The following is a 24,064-nucleotide window of genomic DNA, read 5'->3' on the forward strand; positions in this document are numbered from 1 at the left end:
TTTTATAGTTTGAGTATAAAAAAGACTTAGTGTTGAAAAATGTCAAGATGATTATCTTCTGGTATTTAATTATCATCATTACTATTATACTACATCCTTAATGTCTTCTCCAGTGCTCTGAATTTCATGTTTTTAAATAACCTGGGATTATTTTTAATATATATATATATATTACTATTTTTTCCATGGACTTTTGATGCCTGTGCTCTCAGCCTGGTTTTAAGTTTGAAGAGCAACTTCATCTCTTGGTTTTACATGTAATGATATACATATAAAAGACCCTATATTCCACAGTGGAAGATGGTTTACTTCTTCTAAAAATATAGAATAACAAAGTTTCATACTTGAATTAACTACATAGCTTTTAGAAACATCATTCCCTGATAAAGCTCCATGTTGCTTCTCAGTACATCTCTGAATTTTAGGGTGAAAGTGTGAAAAGTCATGTGGCAGTTTAGGGAGTAAAATTGTTTAGAGGCACCTTCCTGGAAGATGAGGAATTCCATTTGAGTTGTTCTCAACATACTGACATGACCAATCTATCAGCCATGCATAACAATTGTGAGCCAGGCCATCTTATTGCTGCTTGCACTGCTTTTTGATAGACAGTATATATATTTCTTTCCTTGTTAGATAAGTTTCATGAAGTAGCTGTTTGCTGTGACAGTATTGGTTGTATATTGATACCTGGGTCTTGTTACGTAAGTTGTCACTTTGGCTGGGTAGCAAGTCTTCAAATAAATTTTTTCTTTGCTGTGAATACCATCTCTGATAAAGTTTTTGAATGATGTATTTTATCAATAATTTACATTGTCTGATAATCATCCATCTTAGCTGATAAGTATATAATAATAAAATGTACATGTGACTACTGATAATTGCTACATTACAGGATGCTGAAAAATGCAGTTTCTTGTAGCCAAAGTTGATAACAGGTTATGCAGATCATTCTAAAGCTGTTTTTTGTTTTCCATTCATTTTTCCTAAATCACTATTATTTTTTCAGTAACATAGTATGATATAATTGTTGCTGGATTCACAGCCTACTTAAGTCAATAGAAATATCCCTGTCATATTCAGTGGGTATTTAGATTTTTTTTCCTCAGCCAGCCTGAGTTGTTTCTTGCATATGCACCTTTAACTTAAAATATTTTTTTTAAGTGCAAATGAAATAATTGCACAAGACAAAACATTTTCCTTCCCTTCCTCCCCCCTTTCCCTTTGACTGTCAGGTTACAGTTCTGATTGAAAGCCCTGGAAAGTCAATGGAAGGACTTTGTTGTTGTTGATGATGTTTTTTACTTTGAAAGCAAAACAAAAGGGGCGAAAAAACTTCTGCCATTAAAGGAAACAAAATATAATCACAGAAGAAACATCCATGTTGAACAAAAAGTTAACTTTCAATGAATAAATGTATGTATTCATATGTGTCATTGGAGAGGGATTCATTAATTGCCTCCAACATTTTCTGCTGGACTGTCTTTGAGACCTATATGTATGTTACATACTTCAACTTATGTAGAGGAATGCTTGGTAGTGCAAATAGCTTCTGAAATATTTTCCATATGATGAAATATGGAAGGTTCTGCAGTATTGCCTCTGCATGAACACTACTTCCATTCCCAGTTCCTGTCTTAAAAATGCAGAATGCAAAAATGTCAAGAATCAGATCTGCTGCTAACACTTTCAGAAAACATGTATGTTTGCTCTAAGTTGTTGCAGAGCCCAAACATTTATGTTTGCTTTCTTTCTGGTCAACAGCTTCATACAGCGCTGATACCCCCATTTTACCTTGAGTGGCAGGTTTTTGCCAGCATTCTTTTTCTTTTCATTCATTGAAGAGAATCTAATCTGAAATGATACTTTTAAACAATATGCAGCATATAGAGGTTGGTGCTTGTTACTTCTTGGTAAGCAAAGTGCTGACAAAGTTGTTCTGTTTTTCTTCTTCCAAGTATTGTTAGAAATAGCAACTTACCAAAATAATGGCTAACCAAAGAAAATACCATTCTAGTCCGTCTGTCTGCATGCATGCTTCCCTTGTGAGTGAAAGAAAGAGAAGAAAGTTAGGGAAGGTATGAAGTTGTTATCTTGAACTAATGTTTGTGTGCAAACTGTACAGTACAGTTTCAGAAACTGCAGTGAACCATCTTTTCGCTGCCGTTCCTTTCATTATATATCATTTCTTTTTTCTTCTTACATGAAATCAGTATTAAAAAGTCATCATATGTGAGAGAACATTTTGCTGTTAATCTTCTGGCTGACGTTTTAACCAAGTATTTACCTAGTTCCTAAAGAGAGGTTTGCAGTTGCCTTGTACTGTGCTGACTGCAGAACCAAGAGAAAGTTTTCTTTGACAGAGCAGGTGCAGCATAGAGCAGCCGTCATAATAGGATGAGGGGAGAACCAAGCCTTTTGTGTGCCCTGAGCATCACTTTGCCTGTAGAAGTGTTAATAGCCAGTGGGAGATCTTGTTTTGGAAGCATTTGGAGAAAGCACCTTATTTCCTGATGGCTCCATTGGATGGCTAAAAGGACAAAAATGAGTGAAATTGGTGAATTGTTCACCTCATCTGATCTGGACCTAGCACAGGGCCATTGTGGAAGAGTAGGACTGAGGGGGACATATTATAGGGAAGCCTGAAAATAGTCTCTTTACACTTAGCTTGTTTTCTGAGAAATGCTTGGTTTTGATCTGTTAGCAACCAGTGTACGTACTTGCCTGAGAGCAATATATCAGACCCAACTTAGGGATTTTTAGAGTTTTTGTTAATCTTCTCTGTTAGGCAGAGCTGATGCACATGTTAAGTCTCATGTTTCACCTTGTATTATTTGCCAGTTTACAGAACATCAGTTACCAATTTACCCAAGATGATGGTTGAAAGCTGAACTGTGTGTACAGGAAAACGTTTCTAAAATTGTAGTTATACCTGGAAAGATTATTGGTTAGCTGGTTACCTTCAAGGATACAAAGTTGCTGAGATTTGCCCAGAGAACACAGCTTTATTCTCCTCCCTTCCTTAATGGAAGGGGAAAAAAAGCTCATTTTCTCAATGGAGCAATGGTTTTAAATTATTTGCTTCGTATATTTACTTTTTATATTTAAAATTAGACTATACATTGTACAAAGTTTAACTTTATAATTCTGTGAATAAAATATCCAGTCATTCCTACTAAATTTGCAGCCAGCTACTACTTTTGCTTTGCCAATACTATCTTCACTATCTTTACTCTAATCATATGATTATGGTCTTTCCATGTTTTCCCAGATGTAATGGAATTTAAGCATCCTATGCTGTGGGAATTATAAAACTGCTGAGAGAACTTTCAGGAGGAGACCTTACTGAATATGAATAGAAATACCAGAATGTAGCATGGTATAATTAAAACCTTTTATTTTTATTTTTAAACATTATAGCACTTTGTCATTCAAGTGATATTTTGGTGTTGTGTCAAGGCCGTGTTCTAGTTCTTATATTAAAGATAACAAAGGAAGGGGAAAAGTTACCTTTTGCCCTGTTAATAGGGTTACCAGATATCTCTACAACACATTAAAAAAAAAATAATGTAGACATTTATTTTTTGACACTCTTGCAGCACATCAATCCAGATAACTGTTTTCCTTTATTTAGATAATTTTATAATAACTAAATTATTGTTTTCCTTTATTTAAATAATTTTAACATATAGATTCTTTGCAACCGTTTAGGTGTAAATCTAATAGTATGATGGGAATTGCTTAATAATCTTCTGTCTCAAGCTTTTCTTCATTTCTGATTCATTGTGTCTATTATTAAACCCAGCTGTTGATGTTTTTGAACAAACTGATTTCTGAATTAACTCTGCATTGTGTTCTATAATAACACCACTTCTGAATTATCATGGGTTGCTCCCAATTTACTTTTAGATAATTAAAGGCTGTCTTTATTTCTATCCAAGTTGCCTGTTTTATTTCCCAGAACACAAGGATGTGATTTCATTCTTGCTGCTCTAGGGGTCTGAAGTTGGTAATCATTTTTCTGCATCTGCCCTCATCAGTGTCATCTTCCAATATATGATACTCCAGCGTTATTCGTTAGCTTTATTCATTAGCATTCACAGTGTTGGTGCTGCGTTGTGCTAGTCTGCCACAAGTCATTCCTTGTTGTTTTCCTGTGATGCCTGTACCTTCATGCTTTGGAATTGCCTTGATTTCTAGAGTACATTCATCTTCTTTCTTCTTCTTTTTTTTTTTTTAAATTATTATTAGTTTTTATTTACATAAATGTGTTTCCATGTCAAAATTGGTGATCCCTTAAAATCAGTCTCTCTCTAAATATTTGAATAGATTGAATATAAATGATAATAAATGCCATTGGGATTGTGGTAGTGTATCTTGTATATGGTGCAACCACTAATCACATAGTTAAATTTAAGGGTTTTAAAACAAAAACCTCAACTTATACAATGCACTTTGGATAACTAGTTCATAGGGTTTTGTTTTCTGCAAAGTAAACTATTTTTTATTAAAAAAAAAAAAAAGTATACTTCAAATTAAAAGATTCAAGTGAGACTTGGTTCAATATGGAATAACACGTAATAATTTCCTTCTTTCCATCTTTCATTAGCCTGTTTAACGGCTAAATGCAATCAGAAGACTGTCTTATTTAGAAAAGAAATGAAAAAAGTGAGAAAACTAGTGGCTTTACAGTAAAATCCCCTGGCAATTAAAAAGAATTATCATGCTCATCCCCACCAAGGTTCGTAACAGAAGGTCATTTTATGCTCTTAATAGCCTTTTTAAAATGAGTATTAACCTCAATTTATGAGATTTGTATTTATTTCCCTTGGCAAGAACAAGAATTTTTATCTGGTCCTAGTGCTTTTTCTCTTGCCAACGTGTCCTGAAATATAAGGTGAAATTACAGTGACTTCCATTCCATATGCAGTGACTGAGCTATTTATGCTGTGGTTTCTTCAGGTCCTCATGTCATGAGAGTCTACCTGTGGTCCTTTTCTATGTAGCAGTAAAGCTGAGCAATGGATGTGACCAAGAATGATCCTCACCTTACTAGTAAATGTGGTTGATAAAACAGGGTGAAAATTTGATGCATTAGGCAAGTATCAGTTTTCTTAAAACTGTTGAAGAACGTAAAAATCAAGACCTTCCTACAAAGTTGATGTTGCCTTCATACAGCAATAAGTTTTACTGACTTGGTTTTATGTAAATGTGTACATGTGAAGTCTTTGAACAGGTGGCAGTGCGTTAAGTTTCTGTGTACTTCATTACTTTATATACAGGACTTCCGATTCCTGAAGAGGCAGCACTGCTAAGATGCTGTGCAAAATTTTCAGACAAGTGCTGAGGTACAAAAACTGGTTCTTATTTATGTGTCAAATTACTGTTCTGAGAGTAGACCTTTTAGGTTGCATTCAGCCTTTAATTTGACTGAATTTAAATAGCGTAAAACGCCTTTTAGTTGGGACTTGGCTTGCATATTATATCTCTCATTTCAATGAAAAACATTCAGATGCAAATGCGGTTTGTTTGGAGTGAGTACAAATGCCACTATCATGACTGATGAAGGCTTTTGATCACACATCTACAAACTGAAACCTTAAAAAGGAAGGGGCTATTTGGACTGGCATCTGCAGTGCCATGAATTATTTAGTTCACATTATTCATAAACCTCTTTGAAGAGAAGGTTTATGAGGTTTTTAAGGAGGAGTAGTCGTAGTTCTGATGCCAGTTTCTATTTATGCTGTGACTGACTGCATGTGAGACTTCTTCTAAACTGGAAGAGGTGCACCGAATATGAAATGAGGTGCATGTATGAACTTCTCAGAAATTTACTTATTCTTGAAAGATTTCTTCAGTTTCCTAGAAAAAGAGTGGAGCAGCCTGTGTCTTTACTGTCTCTGCTGGGATGCTCCGAGAGGCGGGCAATTCCCCAGTATGTTGGTGTAATTTGGTGAGCTACCTGGCTAGCTGCTAGGGACCTGGGTGAAGATCACAGAGCACATGTTCACAGCTGGAGGTTTTCCTGCTGCTCATTCACTAAACTACAAATCTCTTTTGGCTGTGCTCCAACAGCAAAACCAAAATAGCAACACCAAACTCCTTTTACTTCCTTTGTCTCAGAATTCTTTGGTTTTGCTACAAACGTGACATTTCAAAATGTTTCCCTGATTTCCAGCAATGACTGAAGCTAGACACTATATATGTGCATTATTCATCTGAAAGGGCTCCTTTAGCTCATTGTATTTATGTAATAATTTTGTCTAGAATGTTGGCAGAGGTGCCAAGGAATAAGTTAGAAATATCCAGTAGTAACTTGTTTGTCCGCCTTCTCAGCTAGTTTAGAGTTTGTTTCCTTGTTTTTACAGAAAGGCTTCAGTTTGTGTTACTGAATTATACCTTGAGTCTTTTTTTTTTTTTTTCTTCCTTCAGGACGTTATAAAACTCATTTTATGAATCAAAATACTGTAAAGACTCAACATGCTTTTGTTTTATAGTTCAGTTAAATATGTATGGTTCACAGATCATGTCTTCTGTAACTGTTTTTTCATTATGGAAGTAATAAGAATATTTTACTACAGAAGTCATGATTAAGAGGGTTGGTCCAAGAATTGCATCATTTCCTGTAGACAATTACTTTTTTTTTCTAATTTCACAAAACAATTCTGTTCAGAAGTTTCTCAAAAGTATGCTATGAAAGCATTCTCATCTGTCATTTTTCACTTGACTATGCATATTACTCTAAATTGATTTCATTCATTGCTGTTCAAGTGTACCAACATGTATTATACTTTACATTTAGCAATGTATGTGTATAAACACACTTTTTTATTTTATATATCACATATGTATCGTATATCAAATTGTATTCCCAAGCTGGGAAAAAAACAAGGAAACCTTGAAGAAAATAGGGAGGCTTATAGCTTGTGTAGTCTTGCTATATATTGCTTTATATATCCTTTTATATAGCATAATACATGTTTTATATATATATAAATATATGTAATAAAGAAATGTGTATTGGGTATATGTTCATATAATTGGACATGGTTATCGATTAAAATAATATATGGAAACAATACATAATATCTAATATATAGATATGAAATATATTGTATAATATACATATATATTATATTTTTATATAAATAGGTATACATTTATATGCTTTTAAAATCTGGGAGAGTATTCACTAACGTGGAAAGAAATAAATATGAGAAGTAATAATGAAAAATAGGAAGTGCAAGAAATACATGATTTTTTGTCATGTATAAGAAAGGGTTGTTGTTTTTTCTGTTGTTGCTTTAAGATAAGTGATGTAACAACCTTGTTGCAGTGTTAGAAGCAAGAGCGCAATCAGATACTACTCATAATGATAGTAAGGAAGTCATTATTAATAACAAAATTCTCATCATGCGGTTATGCTAAGTATTCATTTACAGTTATTTTAGAATCTTAAATGGGTTATCTCTTTATATACTGTATTTCTTATCCCTTTAGAAATTCTTCTTCAATACTGAAATGCTGAAAAGGACTGGAGTTCAGAATTTTGAGATTTGTGTATTATGTTCTGCACACATTTGGTTCTCTAAGCTTTCTGATCCAGATCTTTAATTCTAGTCTTCTCCCTTTCTTCTCCCTAAACCTTCTCTTTATTTATTTTTATTTATTTATATTTCATCAATTTATCTCTGTTTTTCTCTTTTTTGACTCCCTGTTTTTTAGTTTTACTTGCTGACTTTGAAGAACTTTCCCTTTTGCCATCTGTCCATTTTAATTCATCTTTATATATAAACTTTCTACGTGACCTACACTTATTTTTGAAGATCCTGTGCATCAGCGTATGTAGCTTAGAATTCAAAATAATTTATATAGAAAAGAATGCATCTTGCTGCCTTGTTTGTAAGAGTAAATGGCTAGGTATATATTTGAAAATGCGTGTTTTCAAGTGTAGTTGGTACCACTTTGGCATGGCTTTTGTTTTATTACTTAAGGGTTTTAACAAAACACCATGGTTGAGTTGGTATTATATCTTCACCACTTTTATCATAAAAATACAAAATCCTGTATTCAAGTATAATTATATTTTATACTTTGATTACTATACAGGTGAGCTTGAAGATTTTTGAGATGTTTTGATAAATGAAAACTTTCTTTGAAAACTTGTTTCATTATTCTTTAGAAATCAATGTATACTTTTAATGTGTGTAACAATACGATCTTACTTGCAATAAATATCTGCAATACTTAATACAGTTACTTGAAATAAATATCTGTAATTGCAACAGAAACATCTTAAATTTCACCAAATAATTCTCTACACATAAGAATATCTATTTTCAGGATTATTATGTATGTTCCCTCAATTGTGAAGGTATCTTAAAGTTCCTAAAATTGTCATGTAACCCTCCCTAGTTCCAAAGGAGTTATGTTCCATAGTATTGAAACCTACTTTCTGGTCAGAGACAGAGGAATGGCTGTAATTTATTAGGTCAAGACAAAGGAGTAAAGCTTCCCAGTATACTTCCTGACCTGACAACTGCGATGATTGCAAGTGGATCATGACAAAAATTTGATGTAGAATTTTTAAAGGCTGAGTAAAATCATTGCTGAAAAGTCACAGCTAAAATTTCCATTCTTCAACCGAAGAAGAGCTTAGATGCAAAACATACTTACTGATACCCATTTATGAAAATCCTATCAGTGAGCTCTGCACTTTATTATAGTATTTTTCATGTGTCTTGTTATTCTTTCTTAAGTTTGTCTTCTAATACCTGTAAAAGCCTAAATTAATCATATTTGGGGAATAGAAAATCTTATTTTTCTATTCAAGGGTTTAATTCTGTATCCGCTAAGATATGTACTTGTTTCCACAAGCTTCAGCTGTGCTGCTGTCCTTTAATGCATACTCCAACCTTATTAAGAAAACATTTAAAACATTTCATACAGATGATCTATTATGGACGTGTGATGTAATATTTTTTATGCAGTGATCCCATGGGCTGTGATTCTTAAAAAAAAAAAAAAAAAAAAAGCTCAATATAAGGAAAGTAACTGTGTGCAATGAAAGCCATTTTCCACCTCCTGAGGGTTTGCAGTAGGTGAACTGGTAAATTAGTTGTACGTCCAGGTGGCATAAGGAGAGCCCTGGCAGTTTATCTGTCTGTGTAGCTTCTTGCCCACGGTTATAAGTTTCCTATTCCATGCTGGTTATGGAAAGGCTTATTTTCAAACACAACAACTCTCTAAGCTTTTTGGGTTATCTGAGCTGTAGGCTGTGACTGGAAAATAACGGATATAAGCAAGTAGGCTCAGAAAATATCTTCTTCTAATAATGTAGGATAGCATATACATTGAAAACAAACAAAAAACCTCTCAGAACCATGAAACACAAATGTCACAGAGTGCTCTTGGATTGAGCAAAATGGAGACAGCAGTTTGAGGTGTTTGGCATGCACCGATCTGCAGGTGGGAGAAGGAAGCAGCAGCTTGTGCACAGTCCTTTACACCAGCCCATTTGTTCCTAAGCAGTTTGCAAAGTGTATCCATGCAGGACCGGACTATGCCTTTCTGCTCTTTCTGGAGACCTGACATAAACACAGAAGCTGAGCATTTGGAAAATTGTGGTAGTTCACCTAAGGTGCTGAATGAATATTAAGGTTTTTCAAATACTTGGTTTAAGTTTTGAAATACCTGTAAAATTATCTGAGGACAGAACTAAGCACTTGTATGTCTGCCTCACAGAACCACGCTCACAACCTTCTGGAGTGGTTCATTCTACCACTTCAGGGTTGTTTTTGTAGTTACTTCTTAAAAGATTCTGTTACCTTGATGAAACGAAATCTAAAAATTGTATTTACTCTTGTTTAAAATCTATGTTATTTATTTGCAAGTGAAATTTGTGTAACGTTTTATAGTAACTTAACTCATGCTGAAATTGCTTCCTTGCAACTTGCAATGCTAGTAGAAGTTATATGTCCAGTTGTGTTATAATGTGCATAAAGTTAGCATTTGGGGACAGGCAAATCATGTTATCTAGATGCCTTTAAGAGGAGCCTTTAGGGCATGATTATCATCTTCAAGTTTCACTATACAGTAATGTGCTGTGTTATGTGTTTTTGACTGCTAATATGAGTCAGCTACAGCTGGAATCCTGAACTCTAGTGATGTCTAGATTATACAATGCATCTGCTAATCTCCATCATGCCAGTTTTAATGATTATCAAGAACAAAATTACTATATTTATAGTCTCCTTTTCAGAAAGAAAATGGAGCTGCGTGTTCTTCAATATTTTGTGATTAGTATCACATAATAAAAGTCATTGCATGCGATAATCTAGTCTCAGTTTTAAAATACTTAAAGCGTTTAGCATCATATTAGTAAGTTTGAAAGATGCTTACAGTCCTTCTAGCTTTTCCGTTTCAGTTTATGAATTGCTTCTCATTATCTAGGTTCAGTAATTACTATTTTACCAATCTATTTTCTATTGGGCTGGAAAGGAAATATTCTGAATAACAGAAAATACTTGTTCATTATCTGGCATTGAATTTTAGAGTGGTAGGGTGAGCGGAGAACCAAAATGCTGGAATATCTGCTCATTTTTCATGTTGGTTTTCAAAGTTTCACCACATAAAATATAATTTTATCAAGTTTCTAGGGTTGCCATGTTCTATACAGAAAAGTATGCCTTAAAAGCAACTTCTCAAAACATTGCTGTTTCTCACAGAGCACGGTGAATAATACACTCCTGGCAGCTGCTGTGTTTGATTTTCTGTTATTCATTTAATAACAGAAGAGTTGAGTGTTATTGCCAGAGATATGTGCTAGTGTCATGTTTGTAGGTTTGCTAGATGCAGTGATATGCAGTAGTGTTTTGTCATTAGGGTCTGCATGATAGCTTATGAAGTTTTTTTATGTCTGGCTATATGGTTATATGGCTATATAACCTATAGGTTAAAACTTAGTGTGAGCTCCCATATTCAAAAAGGATGAAATAAATATGTGAAACTGCAATGGCAAATAGGTGGGTGTAGAACAATACTGAGAGGAGTACTAAGGGGTCATTGTAGTCTTGAACACAGTGTGCTGCTGTGCTGTTGGAGCTCAGTGCTGCTTTGGAGTGCATAGCCAAAGAGATAGGTGGAAGGCCTCATAAATAGTTATTCTACCTTGCCCTAGTGCCACCTCAGCTTGATATCTTAACTGATTTTAGATCAGTGTAGGTAAATTGCTGGAAATATGGGGGGCAGACACGACAAAGAGAATTAAGAGGAAGCTGGAAAGCATATAATAAGAAAGTGGAAGAACTTGATTCTTCAGTCACAGAAGATAAATAAGTCTTCAAATATGCAAAACGTTATATTAAAGAAATGCATGTTCTGTTGTTATTTATACTTATGGAAGTTATGAGAAAGGTTAAGGAATTGGCTTGGTCTATGAAGGTTAATTTAAATGGCAGGAAAACAAGTTGCCACTGAGTAGGCTGTGCACTGTAGCAGATTACTTGGAGAGCTCTTGGAGTCTGTCACCAGGGATGTTAACAGCATGTTAGGAAGTATGTTAGGAGCAGTCCTAACATAATTCATGCTGCTTCAAATGCAGGGGTTGCAGTGGTTGACATTCATAACCCTTCCAAATTTGTGGGTTTGTCCCCTTTTCAACTCTATCTTCTAGAACATGTTTTATGTTCTAAGAACAAAAAACAATTACAAATCACTATATATATGCATAATCCCTAGTATATAACACATATACAATATGATCTTATTTGTATATAGGTTTATATCATTTATATACATAATATATTTTTATATGGTTTTATATATTATATTTATATAGGTTTTCTCTTAAACCACAAGAAAAACTTATTAAATTTTCAGAACCAGAATGGTTTTTATTTTTGTAAGATCCATTAATGAATTTAATACATTAAATGTATATCTTTCTGAGGGAAATTACCTGATGTTATCTTTGGAACTTGTGTTATTGACATGATGCAAAGACTGAATAAATATAGGTCACATGTTTAAATCGCATATAATTACATGTGCATGGCTACATAGATCTTTAATGGTTATACAGGTAGAGATGAATATAGGATTATATGTATTCTGATTATATCTGCTAGTACCGCTGATATTTTTGAAATCTCCGTGAGCAGAGTGTTTAGAACTTAAGTATAAAAAAGAACATTCACTATAAAATGCATGTGCAGTATCAATAAAGGCTATCAAATGTGAGATCACACAGCACATACCAGAATCTTTGCTTTGAACAGGTCTCTTACTCAGTTTGTGACAGCCTAATAATTTGCGTTACTCTCTTGAGAAAATGATCCCACTAAGCCTTCTGTCACACAGAGGAGCTTTTCCAGTTAGAGAAGCAGAGCTGACATTTAGGTGACCTAAATGACCACTGATTAATCCATCAGCTTGTCCAAAGGGAAAAAAAATTCCATTGTTGTCATTATCGTCATAAAGTTAAAAGGAGAATTCTAAACTAAGTAGTGTAAAAATTAGTCCTTTTCTTTTGAAAATTGGGAATGTGCTACTTTTTTTTTTTTTTGGTTAATTTTAGTATTTCATCATCGCAAAAGGTTTTAAGACTGGAGTAGAAGTACAGTAGAAGCTGAATAAATATGTCTGTCCCATAGCCTGCTGATGTCTTAATTTTTATTGAAGGTGAGAGAGCTTCCAGATTTGTTGGAACTGTAGGTTGCTGTATTCAGGACAAAATCAATGCAATGTGCTTTATGACTAGGACTTTCATCTTGTTTCTTTTCTTGCAAAGAGCTATTTAGTCATTATAACATTTAGATATTGTACTAGTTTTTCCTGTAGCTGATTTCTTAATACATATAATAGATATATAAAATAAGAACAGGGCACTGGCCTCAAACATTTTTCTTTTTCTTCTTATTTTTCTGAAATAAAAGGTTAGATAGACTGGACATCTGGGAGAAATATTTTTCCCTTTTTTATTTTTATTGAGCTATTGAAGTAATTGGAAGGACATCTTTTTTTTCTAAAGAAAAATTCCCAAATCAAATAATAAATCACATATAAGAGAAAAATAAAATAAATGCTATATCAAATCTGTCTAAAAATGTCCACAAAATTGAACAGCATAGAGACAGCTGACAGTGGAAAAAATATTGAACAACTTGTAACCACCATTTATCAAAGAATGTAATTTAACAATTGTTGGCATACAGAAGCAAAGAGTCAGAAAGATATATCACAGAAAAAATAAAACACAATGTTATTGATATTTGAGAGCAGGGTTATATTACAGTGTTTTAGAATTGAACCCAGCTTTTTACATACAGACAATGATTTTTAAAAACATTGTCTCAGCAGTACAGATATAGCAGAAATGCTTTTCTGTTTTAAAGATGCCCTAAAAATCTTAGTTATGTGACAATTAACTGTCATGATTCAGGACATGGTACAATTTTCATCCCCTTTCCTGATCTCTGAGAGAACTTGTCAGAGATCTCTGACCTTTAACTCTTGCTGTTCTCTGACTCTCTCACTCCTAGACCTTTCCCTAGTAACAAATAACCCTTTTGTTTTGCATATAGTCTGACCAGAAGAGACTTCCAAAAATAAAATATCCTTTAAACTTGATAGAACCAAAGTTTAATACAAGATTTATTTATTTATTGATTTATTTATTTATTTGATATTACCTAGAAATCTAGTAGGTCTGTCATGACTTTCAGCCTGACTTTTGAGAATTTGGTCTGTTTTTCTTCTTGGTCTGGTTGTCTTCTTCAGTCCTTAAAAACTTCCATAAATTCTAACGAAGGTTGTTGTTCACATTTTTTGTAGTATACTTCCCTATCCAGAATCAATTTCCTGAGAAAGATAAGGCAGAGTAGCTTAAAGAAAAATGTGCTTAGAAATGTGTTCAGGTTTTTAAAGAAATTCCTGAACTTGGGGAAATATTTCATGTAGTTGTCTTTCTTTTTTGTCTGTTTCCTGATTGGCTTGTTAGTTTAGCCAAGTAAAGTATATGCCAGACAAATAACATAAATTCCAGTTTTTAGGTCACCTTGTTACGTGTAAATAATTACTGGCCACTCCTAATCCATTTTAATTATATTACAGAGATTTCAAATTAAATCAGTATCCTGAAAATATACTACTTCAAGAAGAAGGATACTCACTACCCTGAAAAGCTTGTTTAGTCATCAAGCAGGGAAGTCGAGTTGGAAACAAAGAATATTTCATCCCCATTTTACAAGTGGTTGTTTGAAATGCAGAGAAATAACTGACTTGCTGAGGACAGTCAGAAAGCAAATGTAGATATTACAACAATAAGGTTATTTCTTGAAACCCATAGGTCTTTTACCGCTGATTTCAGTGACATGAAAAGCTGAGCTGTCCCAGTTCTGGTGCTCTAACTGAGACATCAGCCTCCCTCTGCTAATTTTCAGTGTTAGTGATGCTCATTAAAAGCATTTATCTCTGCTTGTCTCCTCCTATGACCTTTCTTGTATTAATAAGGTGAAAAGATGGATAAAAATTTCCAAACATATAGTTTGAATATAGCATCTCTTTGTACATAGTGACAAGGAAAATAAAAAGGGAAGAGAGAAAAAATATTTCACCTTTGGAAAAAGAAGTACCAACATCAACGATAACAAAGAACGGGAAATTTCCCTTACGCTAGATATCAAAAAAAAAACAAAAAAAGAGGCTAGTGATGGAAACAGCTCCAACTAGCTCCCTTCAGTATGCAGAACTATATTTTGAAAGACAATTTTTAGCTAATTTGCCTGTTGTGCAGTTTGAACTTTACGAATTGACTTGTAATTGGACCATGCTGTCAATGGAAAAACTTACAAGTATCGAACATGACATTTTTAAGAAGGTTACTGTCATCCAGTCCTCTGTTAGTGAATATGCAGAAAGTTATAATTGGTCTAACAAGCTTAGTAACCTGTCCTACTTCCAATTATAATGTACAACCTCATTTACGTCTTTTCTTTATTTACTGATACATGGTAGGCAATAATTCTCTATCTAGTGCTCCTGCTTCAAAATAAAGCTATCTAATCATAAAATTGTTGGATTCTTTTAATATGCATGTATATATGTACATATATCTATATAATTTGTGTGTGACCATTATGTATGTGTATATATGTATATTTTTTTCTAAATGATTAAAATATATATAAAATTTTCATTTCTGTATTTTATGTATCTTTGTATTTTGAATTATTAGATATAAGTATAAAGTTACCTGTTGCTTTTAAATTACCTGGAGGGGGTTTCCTCTAGGTTTAAATCATGATTCTGGCTTGAAGTTATAATGCCTTCATGTGGATATTATTGTCGGACTGCAAAAGAAGGGGAAGCATAAGAAAATTAGAAGATTGATGAACTCTATGCATTCATTATCAACTTATACTTGCATGAAGGAGAAACTGTTCACTTACTATAAAATTAGAATGGCACCATTAATTTTGTTTACTACTCAAGTGATTTTTAGTGCATGTAAGATTTTTTTCAGGTATGTCTTGTTAAATAGTGTTATGGAAAATTAACTGTAAGACTGTAACTCAGCAAACATGTCTACATTTGTTGTACCTCTCCAAAGCAGAGCTGTTCCATGGAGTACTGTTGATTTCAGACATGACAGGACTGCTTTTATTTTGTTTTCGTGGCCAGCATAACAATGATAATGCAGAATAGTGCTTCTGGAAGTAGAGAGTGGGGCCAGTGAAGAAAAATAGGAATCTAGAGAACTGCCATTTTTGGATGCATTCATAAGGTTAAAAGTTTTTGTTTTGGTTTGTTTTTTCAAAAATTTCTACATTGATGGTAACTTGGCCTTCACTGCCATGCTCTCCTTATTTGTCTTAGTAAGAACTGATTGGTGACACACCACTCTGGAGAAAAAAGGTGGAAGTGGAAGAAAGAAAAAAAAAAAAAGAATACATACGACCTACAGGTGTGAACAAGATGAGCAAAGAGAGCAGAAAGCGTGTATGATATTTCTCCTTTTTCTCTGTGTTCTGGTCACAAGTATATCTGCCTTTGAATTGTCCCATAGTCCCATTTTACAAGGACTGGAGAAGAGGAATTAGGATTTTTTTTTTTTCTGAGCTTCCTTTTTCATGAAAGTACTCTTGAATGAATTCATTTTCAGAGTGCACATGAGAATGTAAAAGACATAGATAGTATCTTTTTGTGTAATTTACAGCTAATGGTGAATCTATTTTCAGTTTGGGTTCTGATTGTGTATCAGCAATGTTAGTCGTGAGCCTCAAAAAACAGAAGAATATTCTTTTGATTTTGGAGACAAGAATGATGATACTAGAACATTTTAAGTTCCTGTCTTTGCTGTTATGACCATGTTGTGTCTTTGCTGTTAGTAGCCATGTTGCTTCAGGGGACACAAGAAAAGCTGTTTTGTCTGCTCTATTTTCTCCGAGTTGGAACATTGATCACTGCTAAAATATTGTCTGCTCCCTTAGATTTGCATATTCATTAATGAGTGGATGTTTGCTCAGGGTGCAAGAACAATCTGAAGATACACACTTCAATGAAGATAAAACAATGATATAGTGTATGAATAATTGGAGTAGCTGCAGTTTAACTGATTTTTTTTTTTTAATCAGCTTCACAGGAGATTTATGTTTCAAGAAATAGGAATAAAGGACTGATGTATGATGTGTAGGTGCTTCAGAATGAGCTTTTAGCAAGGTGAATTGTGCTGTACATTATAGAACTCATGAATCTGTGTACGTATGTTCTCACCTATTTGTGATTAATGGTACATGATTTTTCTCCACTCATTGCCATGCTTCTTGAGTGCGTCTTGTGATATATTTTCTAAATGTATCAGTACAGGTCTTCTGACAGAATCATAGATCTGAACTATCTCATAGAACTGTACTGTCTCAAATAGGTTAAATAATCCTAGAAACAGCGTTTGTTAGTTTTGAATCAATAGCGATAAAGTTTCTGTGTATTCTTACTTACTCAAACTTCTATCTAATCTATCTTTGTTCTCTTCTTCTTGTGCAATCTTTTCCTTGCTTCCAGTGGCTGCTACAAAGAACAAAGTTAGAGGTGAGTTTCTGCTTGCACTCTTCAATTTACATTGCATGGTTCTGCAGCCCACATATTATCTCACTTTTTCTTTTCTGTATCTCAAAACTGAGAAAGGTATTTTTAGATCTTATGGTATAATAGATAAGTCTTTTCAACTGTATAATTGTCCCTAAGTGCATACTGTTACCACTGTTTATCAGTTATCACTGTCTATTCATACTACATTTGGCTGGTCACGTAAATGTAGGGGATTTTTAGGTGAAAGGTAAAACCAAGTGCATTTTAGTTAGATTTCTGACTTGCGTTATAGTAAGATAGGGATATTGATGGTATTTTAATAGAAATATGGATATTACATACAAGTGCTCATAAATATGTAAATGGAATTTATAATTTTTATCTCTAGACATAGTCATAAATATCTGAACAGACAAAAGTGAAAATAAGTGTCTCCAAAGCAGCCCCCATCTTTTCACACTAGTATAAAATGATCATCACTGTTTCTGATGACATACCAATATATATAGAAGCATACTGTAAGCTTTATCAAGATTTATGACTTCAAGCTCCCAAGGTAATTGTCACAAATCAGTGTGACAAAGAAATAAACCATTCAGAATTAATCATGTAAGGTCAATTGTGGCAAAACCATTTCCTGAATTTCAACAAAGCAGTGATATAGTAAGTATTTTTATGTGCATATACATGTAAACATATACATACATGTTTATATATGCATACATATGTATGTATCCATGAACATATATTTTCAGAGAAAATCCGAAAAGATAAATTTACTGAAATTTATCTAACATTTCTGGTAGATAAAGATGAGCTTCTTGATAATCAACCATCAGATTTTAAGGGAAATACTTATGCTTGAATAACTGTAATTCAGAAGTTAAGAACTCCCACGTTTACAGTGTTCGTTAAGTCCAGATATATACATTGCCTAGCTTGAAGATATAGAACAATAATAATGAAAGAAAACATATATGTCTGGTGGTGTTTATGCATTAGAGTAATTAAATAGCAATTAAAATAGAGCTCTCTTTTTTAAATCCTTGCATGGCTCTCAGTAAAATCATGTGTGGTGTTTCCTTGTTGAATTTTTTCCTCAAACTTTGCATGCTTTGGATATCATGAGCAAAGGCAGAGGATAAAACAGAATTCATATATTTGTCTATGCATGGTATGAAGCTTTCTTTACTCTTTTCTAATACTCTCATATACTCTGCTGTGACACTGTAACAGTGATCAGGAGTTTCAAGACCTTCATAATCAATGAGAAAAATTAACAGAAAAACAAACAAAAAAAAACATCCTTAGAAGCAAACCTTCAGCACAAATAAGCATAATCTTATAAGTATTCAGTAATTACCTCATGTACCCATATAGTGCCATTCAAACAGAAACTGCCTTGGAGGCACAGGAATTAAAAAATGAGTCAGAAGTACTCATGGGCCCCACTCATCCATGGAGATTAACACACCCTTATTTCAGAATTGCACATGCATATTGAATAAGCAACTGAAACTATATATAGAAAATGGGTTTGACATTGTAATAAGAGTAATTCTTGTAACCAGTAGCTATGCATTATCTTCATAGTCCTCTTAACTCAGTTGCACGGTGCCTCCAGGAAGTTATCAGCTTTTTCTTTGGTCCTCAACAGCCCTGTAGCAAAGGTAACCAATATCCACAAAGAACTCAGTCCTGCAACAGTCATATCTTTTACCCCAAAACATAGGACACATCTCTCAGCCTCCTGCGGTGGAAGACATAAAGTAGCTGACCTCTTAGTGCTTTTTCATCTTGCTCAGGCTAAGCAGTAAAAAGGGATCTGTTCCTACCCCCTTTGAAGCGGAACACTTCACTGGCAGGCAGTTGTCTAATACAGCATTGGAAACGGCAACTCAGAACTGAGGGAATGTTTCACTGCAGTAGGAGTTTCTCTTTTGGAATTTATCTCCCTGAAATCCAGCACTTTTATGTCTATGATCTTGTTCATGGGTCTTCATCTTTCCTTTCCGAAGTCTGGAATTTATGCTGCCATTTTCACCACGATGAAGTTAGTGCTCGTCTCCACCCTGAAATCTGAGGGCTCTAGAGCACTTCAGGAGGTGATATTTTATGTGACCACTTGTCTTGAAATTTTGTTTGCACTTTATTAGTAAATAATTTACCCAGCAGGTAAACCTGCTGGTCTCCGTGTTGTTGTTGTTGTTCCTTTTAGGATTGTCTGTAAGCAGAACATCAGAGCCCTTGTTTTCAAACATTTCATTCAGTGTTCTCTTTAAGTGTTTTCTGAGACTTTTTGAAGACTGTTTTTTTTTTAAGTGCTGTAAGACAGCTGTTGAACTCTCTTAGTCACCTTTACTTTGTGGCACAGAATCAGTTTAGGTTGGAAGGTCATCTGGTCTGCAGGTCATCTGGTCCAAGTGACCATGTAAGTAAGGCCCACGTAGATCTGGTTGCTCAGAGCCTTCCAGTCAAATTGAAGTATCTCAAAGGTCAAATTTCTATGGCTTCAGGTTAGGAAATTTGGACTATCTTTATTTTATTGTGGTTTTCTTACTTCCTTCTTATGCTTTCTGTTACCTAGAAGATCCTTCATGAGTGTTTTTGTTGGGCTTCGGAAGGGTAGATACTTGGATTTTGCATGGAAGGAAGACTTGATTTGGACTGCCATTGGACAGATGGTGCCACAGGACATCCCTATTCAGGACAGGATGCACTGAACTTTTCTTCTGACATGTTGAAAAAGTCTCATTCAGAAGGGTTTGAAAGAGCAAGGGGTAATTAGGCAGGAAGAGGATCATGCATAGCACTGAATTTGATGAAGCAGGGTACAAAATCTTCTGAAGAATCTCAGACTTATCTGACTAAGGTTGTTCAGTGCATGAATACTTTAAGGACTGTTCCTTAGTGCACCTGATCAGATTTGTTTAACATGAACTCTGTAAATGAGCCTTTCCTCTATCAAAGCAACAGTATAAAGACTTCTTGACCTCTTAAGAAGCTGCATTTTTGACATTTTGGTGACAGAGTTGTTGCAGGTATCTCCTGGCAGTAGTTAGCACTGGTTTGCAGGCTGGCTGGTCCTATCAGAGCTGCTAATGATGTGTCAATTTTCAGTCCAGGTGAAAGAGAGAGGCCAAATGTCTTCATTCAAATGTAATTAGTTGAGGAATGGGATTCTGTGCTCCACATTTTCACTTCTCTGATACACTCAGCATCAGCTGATATTATGATGTTATCTCTATAGCTGCCCCACTAACCTTATGCAGCTAGACATTTGATTTTATAATCCTTCCAAATTTAAATACGAATTTGTGATGGTTCTTTTGATATTGGGAGTGGCATGGATGAGTGAAGCCAACTACTGTTGCAGGAGGATAAGCAAGTCATCCAGAAAGATCTCTGTTGTCTGTCTCTTGAGAAACGAGACTTTGTTTCCTGTTTCTCAGAGTTCCGAGACCCTCAGTTTAGAAATAGCGAATTTCTAAGAAGAGTTTCAAGTCCCAGGAAGAGACCGTTTGCAGAGAGGAATGTGTAACTGCCTTCACATTGCAAGATTCATACTGTCCAATCTATAAAACCACAGTGAATTAGCAGCTATTTCTGCCATTCTCTTTTCCCCCATGGTAGCTGTGTATGTAGTTACATTTTTAGTTTTCTCCTGGAGAAGTCACATTCATATCATAGTCCCACTACTTCTCATAATGAAGTACTACTGTACTACCTACTCTCTATATACATATATATGCCTATATATACATAACGCTATATTCTCTCTTCAAAATTGTTGTAAAAGCTGTATTTGTGTGTGTTCTAGTGTATGTCCTATTGATACCTCCAAAGTTTTCTTCTGACTTAATACTACCCTTTTAAGTACCGTAAATGCCTTTCACCGTATTTTACTTTACTTTTACAGTCTGGTATTGACGCTACTATTTTCCATAGCCTGTTGCATATCCAAGGGATTTTTTAGATGCATCTTTTTCTTGATTTGTATTGCATCTGTGTCCTAAAGAAATTGTCCTTAGTTTTGAGTTCCATAGAAGAGCACATTTTCTTTGTCAGCTCCTCTACAAATGCAGAGGTATGTTGTTTCTGCTTTGCTTTTAAAATGGAGACGGGTCAGAAACAAAATTAAATTTAGCTTCAACAGTGCTGCTTAAAGACTACATCTCAATTTCTAAGATAAATCATCATAGCAGTTGATACTCTGTCTAAATGTATCTTATCCAACAGGCAAAGACTCTAGACTTTATTCTCTTGATTTATTTTGTTTGTTCTCATTATGTCAATGAAATTGGCATCAGCTTATTTGAAGTTTCAGTCAGGAGGGATTGTGGCAAGAATGTTGGGCAAATACACTCTCGTAGCACCTAAATGGATTTACATGATCTTTTACTTAGGAATCAATTTATTTCTCAAGGTCTTCATCAATGGTCAAATTCTGCCCAACCATCTCTTTGATTTTCTTACAGCGTATGATAAGATTTATTGCATTGCTCTATATGAATATTTGCTTTGTTGGTAAATAGTAGTTTTAATTCATCTTGTTGTTTTGACTTAAAATGAGACAAACCAGGATAAATTGTGTTGACTGTAATTCCATGTATGGAATGCGTACGGTTTAGATCCTTATTTAAGTACATATAATTAGTCAAACATATTTCTCATTAGAGGTAAAATTATCCTGAAATCAAGCAAGTAACACAGCAGCCGTCCATGTTAAGAACAGGATGAAATAAATGTACATAAAGGAGACCCAAATACTACTATTCGCCTTATTTGCATTATCTTAACAAAATTCTAAGCTATTCAGTTATTAACATCAGTCAGGCGGTAGCTCTGTTGTTGCAGATTTTTTTATTGAGGGTTGGATAACTTTGGGTATCATCTGCATGACACATTACACCATTATGTCAAAAAATACAAACTGGTAGAAGTGTATGGATGTTGAAAGCGTGAATCCAATATAGAGCCTAGGGAAACTCCATAACTCATGGTAGTTTGAAAGAACATTTATTTATGGTTACAAGCTTACACTGTTGAGACATGTAGAAATGAAAACTTGTCAGATTCCACCTCTAATACAAGGTCATTACAAAAAACTTGCTAAGGCTGTCGTAGTAGCATAGCATGATCTGAAGCGGACCGAAAATTTACAGATTTTCTAGGGCTATTGAAATAAGAGCTTTCCCTTTCTAAAATCTTCTCCTGGTGTTTTTATTCAAAAGATAGTTTCACCTTCTAAAGGTAGAGTTTTCATATGTCACTTTAAAATAGTGAAATCTCCTTTGATATTTATAAATGACTATACGTATGGGGGGAGAACAATGAGACTAATGAAGCCTTAATAACCATTCCTTTACTGACTCTTCTGTATTCCCTCCCCGGTAGTTTAGTCACTGCTTCCAGTATATAACCTCTGAAGTCCAGTGCTTTTCTCTACTGATTAAATCATGTCCAGTGGCTAAACCTGTAAGTTTCAAAGGTCTGGATTTCATATCGAGGTCTGCCACAGTATTCCTTTGTGAGATTTCTCACAGCACTTAAGGCCAGAATTTTCTCATATTTAGCAGTTCTAGTGGGGAGGGCAGTAGTGATGAAGAACAAAATTTGATGCTTGTCTGTGATGAGAGTGCATAAAATATATATATTTGAAAGTGTCCTTACGAGTGCAGAAGAAGGGCTTTGTAGGCCTGCATGAAACATATTGCTCCTCCTTTCTCACTTTGCTATCAATATTTACACAGAGGTATCTGAGAGAGATAATTAAGGTAGGCGGTTGGTTTTGTTTCCTTAATGTTACTCCATTTCCCCAGTTCTTGTTCTGTTTCGGTGAAAAGGATATGAAATTTTCAATCTTACGGTTAGACTCTGAATATATATATATATATATATGTATTTTTTTAATTCTCTTAAATGAAAAATTTCACATTAGATCAAGGTAATAGGTTATTTCACAGTTTCAATATACCATCAGATAATATAAAACATCAGAATCACATTAGAATCTCAAAAATCATAAATATCTATTTCAGTGCATTGTATATGCTATTTGTCAAAAGAGATTTGGAAGAGAGAGCAAGTATTTGAGTTCTGAGGGTTTTTAGAAGATTCACAAAATACAGTTTGTTTTTTTTTTTGTTTTGTTTTTTTATTACAATCTCTAGCTGAGCCTCGGAGGAAGAAAGCTGGAATCATAATGATGATAATACCTCTTAACAAAGTTGCTGACTGCTCTTTACCCTTTCCAATTATATCTGGGAAATACTTGGCCCTAGCATCTGTAAGATCTTTCCAATATTAAGACAGCTGAGATTTCCACATAATATTGTGTACACACAGTCCAAATGCTCACCATTGTAGTTCCAGCCAGAATTCTTCTGCCATTCAAGGTCTCTACATACTAAGGAAACCACTAAAATATGAATTGCCTTTTCCTTTCTCAGATTGATGGACTACATTAGCAGCACTGGAAAGAGCAATTACACAATCCTGTATGTGCTCTTTACTCCCTTTAATACATTTTATTTCAGTATATTTTGCAGAATAGATGTAAACAAAGCAGCTGTTTTGGCAATGTAGCATGCTTATGAAAATCGTAGGTCACAATGAGATAAAGCAGCTCTAGCAACACAGACATAGCAAAGGAAAGTACAAAGCCTAGTGAAAAGAGGTTGGTAGGGGCAGGCTATTGCTGTTGACAAGCCCTATTCATTTGAGAGACACCTACCCTGAGCCAGTAGGTCAGTCATTTCTTGGCTAGATAGTTTAATAACCATTGTAGAAGAGTTTGGAATAGAGTAAGGTAATATCTGTTTCCATTCTTGTCACTCATGGGAGAGTGACTATAGGGAGGATGTTTCCTTTTGAGGTGGACCCAGTTATCATAGACTAAAGCATTTTGTCATTTATTATTCCCCAGCTTTCAAATAAGTGATTCTTCCCTCCACAATGATTAATATAAATTCCAATT

At 34.4% G+C, this 24,064-nt stretch overlaps 1 protein-coding gene across 7 annotated transcripts in view; it reads left to right on the plus strand.

Moving 5' to 3' along the window:
- CADM2 (cell adhesion molecule 2) overlaps nucleotides 1–24,064 on the plus strand; it is a 666,627-nt gene that overhangs the window by 414,622 nt on the left and 227,941 nt on the right. For 4 of the 7 annotated variants that reach the window (XM_048071686.2, XM_067001482.1, XM_048071688.2 and 1 more), the window contains exon 2: nucleotides 17,059–17,085. The exons of the other annotated variants lie outside the window; for them this stretch is intronic. In XM_048071686.2, coding sequence (XP_047927643.1) covers nucleotides 17,059–17,085 — 27 coding nt within the window. The remainder of the gene's footprint in view (nucleotides 1–17,058; nucleotides 17,086–24,064) is intronic. 7 annotated transcript variants of the gene reach the window in all.

Source organism: Anser cygnoides, chromosome 1 (genome assembly GCF_040182565.1).
Source record: "Anser cygnoides isolate HZ-2024a breed goose chromosome 1, Taihu_goose_T2T_genome, whole genome shotgun sequence".
NCBI lineage: Eukaryota > Metazoa > Chordata > Aves > Anseriformes > Anatidae > Anser > Anser cygnoides.